The 6,000-nt window shown below is 40.3% G+C and overlaps 1 protein-coding gene across 1 annotated transcript in view; it reads right to left on the bottom strand.

Annotated features, from left to right (window-relative positions):
- The window catches only part of tmem117 (transmembrane protein 117), a 42,781-nt gene continuing 36,781 nt past the window's right edge, over positions 1-6,000 (bottom strand). Inside the window, exons 6-7 of the mRNA XM_062389280.1 lie at positions 5,260-5,389; positions 1-3,780 (exon numbers count right to left, since the gene is read on the bottom strand). Coding sequence (XP_062245264.1) covers positions 3,119-3,780; positions 5,260-5,389 — 792 coding nt within the window. The 3' untranslated portion in view covers positions 1-3,118. The remainder of the gene's footprint in view (positions 3,781-5,259; positions 5,390-6,000) is intronic.

Below are 6,000 nucleotides of genomic sequence, written 5' to 3'. Positions count from 1 at the left end.
GTTCAACAGACATTCAGTACACTGAGCAAACACTGAGATTTAAAAAACACAAACACACAGGAACTAAAGAAAGTGTCAGCACAATAAAAGTATGAGCAACTGTTAAGCGAGACACATTACATGACATGTATATATGACTCTCTTCAAGTCCTAAGAGGTTCTGCCCTTTGGTTAAACACTAATATCTAATATCCTCATAGACCTGTAATGTATAAAAGGATAATTACAGAACCAAGAGCTGGAAAAAAATTATGCTAAATAAAATGACCTCTTCACAGAATGGCCTTTGTCAAAAACAATGTAGTAAACACTTCACAAGCCTGCACTGCAATCACACACACACACTTACACAAACACACACACACCATGTACTATTAAGTATTCTTTGCATACACTAATAGTCGCCTATGCCCCCATAATGAACACACATGCCCTCACAGAGTATTGTATAGAGTGTGAAGAGTGCCACTGCAATAGTTATACAGTTTAACAGTGCTTTATTATAAGTTATAAAATATGTTACAAGTGTAAAAAAGCTATATGAAGCCATATTTATCTCTAAACCAAAAATAAAATCAGTTCTAATTACAGCTTTGAAGTATTTATAAATAATGTCACCCACATACAATTTCCATTTAGGGTTTTCTTCAATTTAAAGACAAGTCTCTTTAATTTAAGCTATTTAAGACTGATTCTCATCTAAAAATGAGATTAAACCAAACCCCTAGAGCAGCGGCAGGAGCTCTGATTGGCTCCAATAAATACCAGTAGGCCAATCAGAGCTAGATTAGGTGGCACCCATTTAAAATGAAGATATTGTCTTAAAAATGGATTGAACCTGGTATTGAAATCTGTAAAAGTTTAAGAAGCAGAATTAATTTCTGATAGACAATGATAATCACAAACATAACCCCAGGAAATATCTTTAAAGTCTTCTTAGTAATTAACAAATTAGCAATAAGATATTCAAATGTTTATTTTAAAATCATAAACCTACTAATTTAACTGTAATCATTACTTGACTATATAAATGCCCATCCATTTATTAACTGATTATAATCAAGCACTGTAAAACACTGTAGTATTCTGGTGGCAGACTCCAGGCTTCTCTTCCCTGTAGTGTTGGGGGAACGTTATATCTTCTGTGGGGAAACTTCGGCAGCAAAGCAGGATGATATGACGGTGAATAATGCTGCACAACGTATTTCATAGGACCGAGGTGTTTGGTAGCAGTTATTTTTAGTAGGTTACTCTTTTTAGGGAAAAAGCTACAGCACATTACAGTGTATAATAAAGCAGAGTGTTCTAAGAGAATACATCATTCCACATAGACCCATCAGATTAGTGTACCAGTTGTGATATATAAAGTAAAAGTATTTTGTATTTTCAATCAATAGTTTGGCTCGATTTTCTTTTATTTAAATTTACCTTTGATAAGCCCATACATTGTATACAAAGATGAACGACGTGTTTCACTTCCTCCAACTATTCAGATATGAAGCCCAAATATCCCGGATACGAAAACTGCCTTTTTGGAGCCAGCATCTGTGCAGTAGCGATGTGTGTAGTAGTGATCCAGATGCTTCAATTACGAGTCAGGCTCAGCTGTCAATCATGATGTTTCACCCCATTTTTATTGCATCAATTAATTAACTAAAACAAAACCAATTTATAAAATGAACACTCACTAAAAAACACCTAAACCCAATTGATGTCCTAACCATTAACATGGAGGAGGTAGGGTTTATGACTGATATTGCAGCCAGCCACCAGGGGGCGATTGAGACGCTTTGGCTTTACCTGTAGGGAGCTGTCATTTCGTCCATCTTTATGTACAGTCTATGGTTAAGGCATATACTACAAAATTAGCAAATTTTTATAAACAGCACAATATGTTAAAAATTATTATTTGGCATCATGGCTATATATATATATATATGTAAAGTACTTATTTTTACATGATGCACTTACATGGAAAGATTAGTAATTTAGTAAGAGTTGAGTTAATACTTGAATGAAATTAATCTGGACACTATTTGGAACCAAGATATTTGTATTATAAAGAAATGGCACACCAAAGGAAAATAATAAAAAAAAAAGGCAACACTTTTAAAGCCAGTGTAACGATTAAAGCTGCAGGTTTAAGCTGTGTTTGAAACCAAGGTTTAATTTTTTACTTTAGGATGTTTCAAATAAATATTTTCCATGCGTTAACCATGACTGCAAAACTGCTTCTAAACCCTTCAAGGTTTATCTAGACATAAAGGTGCCCTGAGCTTTTGAGCAAAAGCCTTCTCCTGCGCTTCAAATGCAAGTTTATGCCAAGGGCAAAACCAGCTTTCTCGCTCTGTTGGTATTCAGTCTTGGTGCAGCAGCCACATAAGCAATCATGAGATGCGCTCGTTTATTTGGTACTTGATCTGCGCTGATTGCATTTATTATATATTTAATATCAAGCGAGGGTGTATAAATAGATCATCAAATATATTGATGTTCATGTCGTTCATATCAATCATTTCAACAAGAATGATGCGTTTAAACTCGAGAAAGAGAGACGCCACGTGAAAATAAATTAAAATGATAAAGTCTGACAATCAAAAGAGGTAACAATTGTCCATAGAGTTTGATTTTAAAGCATAAATAGAACATTAACATAGCAGATCATAAAAGGGACATCTTCCATTTTGTAGTCTGTAGTATTATAGACAGTTATAATATGTCTGAATCATATCATATCAAGGCACTAACTGTATCTGTGACACTGGTGTGATACGACTGGAGAAATATTCCTCTGATATAGGCACAGAAATAGTGACCATGACAAAGTTGAATTACCAAAATGCAAAACTCGAGTGAGCACCATGTCATTTAGGTATTTGCATTCTGTTTTAATTTCCATCCTGATATGGAAATTGGTGCCGTTTCTCGGGCTTTACTTTTAAAACGTGGGTTTAGAAAAATATATCAATACAACTGCAGCAGCTGTCACATGAGCCGGGGGAATCTCAATTTTTCCTCAACTTGACTCTCGTAACAAGCTGTGCTCAACATCTAGACGAGCCACATATTCATCCCTCGTTCGGCAGTTATATAGTTAAAGTCTCATGAGTTCATAAGGTCACGGAGAGAGCTTGTGCACGTCAAAAGAGACGGCTGGTTCCTCCTGCTCCACGCTGTCAATCACAATGCTTGGATGCGTCTCTTGGGTTTCCATGGAGATGGTCGAGTTCGTGGAGGGCGTCGCTCCGAAATGTGGCTCGTCCACTGACAGAAGCATGGGCGTCCCCGATCGTCTCAAACTGTCGCTCATCGTCATACGTGTCTCCTCCGGGGTCACACCCATTTCCTTGCTGTACTCGGACGGCGACTTCCTCTTTATCCTCTCGTACGACTTGTCTTGGTTTTCCGTGAAGGTCTCGCTGTCCTGAAATCGCCCGAAGAGCCAGATGAAGAAGCCAAAGAGGACGAACGCCGCCAGACTGGGGATGAAGGCCAGGCACTTGATGTCCAGGCTGGCTCCGACGTAGCGGCTGTGCAGGAACATGTCCCGCTGCACGTAGCTCAGGTTGGTGGCGGGGTTGATGTTGGTGGAGCGCCACTCGTAGGTGAGCGTGCTGCGGTTGAAGAGACTGAGTGTTTCCGGTTCCTCCACTGTGAAGATCTTCTCACCCGGCCCGACGTACTGGCCGTATTCGTAGGGTTTGTAGAAGATCTGGTTCTTCCACATGTTGAGATCCAAAATCAGCACGAGGAAGATGATTCCGTAGTTGAACCACTTGCCTGTAACGAGACATGTGATGTAATTACATTATCAACCAACAAGTGAGGAATAAACATACACTCACTGTACCGATTAGCGTGACGTCACCCGTAAGTGTCACGGCTTTAGAAAGCAGTGCTAGGAGGCTGGACTAAGACACCCCTAACTGCCCCTCCCATCTCTGTCTTCCCAACACACACACAGACATCCTAAACACACACGCAACATACCGATTCGCTTGCTAAAGCTAAATTAGCAAGGTCGTCAAGCTATACGAGCTAGCTAAAGTTAAGTTGTCTAGATGTTGTTGTTATGAGCTTGCTAAAGCTACGTTGTCTAGGTTTTTGATGCACAGTTTTCCAGGTCTCCCATCATGTGGTGATGGGGGGGCTACAAACCTTTGAAAATGGGGTTTTAACTTTATATATATCCTTTTTCACACAATGAGAGCATTGGCCCAAGGTCCAAGACAGTTTGAAACGCTGGGTGGCGTTATGAGGCATATATAGAAGTTTTTGATACATTTGATAATAAAATGATAACAACCATAATTAAAGGGATTCATCCAAGAACAGTCATATAATTGAATTTACGTCTCAAACTCATTTAAGTGTGCGGTATCCCTTTAAGTCAGATCCACAATGGTAGCCCACTCCAAACAACATTTAGCCAGAGTCTCATACATTGTCACATTCATTTATCAGTAGTCCCTCTCTCTTTGCATGTAGCTCATGCACCGAGGCAGACAGATCCATTTGCAGGTGCTACTTCCTCTGCAGTCTCTTCTAACGAGATCACTACATTACCACCAGACAGCTATCTCCCCAGTTAGACTGATAGCACGCAGATGTCTCCCCGGGAATATGCGACATCGCTCCCTCCCTCTTCCCCCGAGATATGTTGTTAATAAGCTCTTAGTTAAACCAATCACGTTGCACAGGAGCCATTTCCATAATGCTTAATGGATGTGCAATGCATTAGGTCTAACAACCTTTTGCGAATCACTGAGCGTTTGAACAGCTTAGCATTTGGAACAGGAACATTGGTTTTGCCTTCCTTGATGGTCGCGAGTGCACGCAAGATAGCAGAACAAGATAGAGGAACCGGCAGGATGGTTTTTAATGGGAGACACAGATGTGAAAGATGATGAGAGATGCGTCTCGCACGACAGGGAGCAATGAGATGAATAAGAAAAAAGTTGCAGCGGTTGAGGCACCTGTGTGCCACATCAGCTGCTCATGTTTTATAAATGCTGTGGTTTCACCATCAAACTGTTTCCCAACTGAGGAAAGTGGGAAAGTGGAGCAGCCACAGCGTGTTCAGTGTTCGGAGTTCTACTCAGAAATAGGCCAAAGTTACGTCTCCCTCATGGACATTTTGTTTTATTTCCGCTACTCAATCAGTTTATGAATATGGGCGTTGGAAACTCTTCAGGAAAAGTAGATGAACTCGTCTTGAAACAATGAGATGATGCAGCTCTTTGTGTGCGGCAGCCGTACCTGTGATGTGAATGTGGTACTCCTCTTTAAAGATACTCTTACAGACGGGGAGTTTGACCTTCACATGCGTTGTTGACATCCCTGGTAGATTCATATCCAGGTCGCCCATGAAGTGAGGGAACTCCCAGTCCTGAAACACACACACACACAGGCATAAGAGATGTGGTACACAACAGTGATGCGTAGCCTCAGCTGAAGACAACTGAGCACATTTACATAAACGCACCAACATGACCGATGTCAGCCATGTATCATACTTTATTGGATGTCGAACACTTCACTGAATTCGCTCATATTAGCTGATATTTAGTCTCTGTGGAGTCTTTTCATACGCTGACTGAGGGTCAAACATGGCGCCAGCTGTTGTAGACGACACTGTGTTTACAGGCTGGTGGAGTGCACTAATATGCACTGGGAATTCAACACGTCAAAACATATCAACAGGCACCCCAACTGACATTTAGAAGCTGCCGCTGCCCCGTGGTGTCACTTATCTCTCTTTGCTGGGGCTGTGGTTATATTTGGTAGCTAGTGTCTTTCAGATTATTTTTTTTCACTTTTACTAGTGAGGTAATGTCTGGATGGATTTTCATGTATGCACTTTGGGTATATCTAATTTTCCAGTTGAGAAGAAACTTTAGAGGGCACATGTTTCTAAAAAATATCTTTATATCTGTGTATCTCCAAAACATTAACTTTCCATGAGCTGAGAGAGCAAAGCTGTTTTCAGATAATTGTTGG

Source organism: Platichthys flesus, chromosome 6 (assembly GCF_949316205.1).
Source record: "Platichthys flesus chromosome 6, fPlaFle2.1, whole genome shotgun sequence".
Classification (NCBI taxonomy): domain Eukaryota; kingdom Metazoa; phylum Chordata; class Actinopteri; order Pleuronectiformes; family Pleuronectidae; genus Platichthys; species Platichthys flesus.
This window is presented reverse-complemented; position numbering and strand designations above follow the sequence as displayed.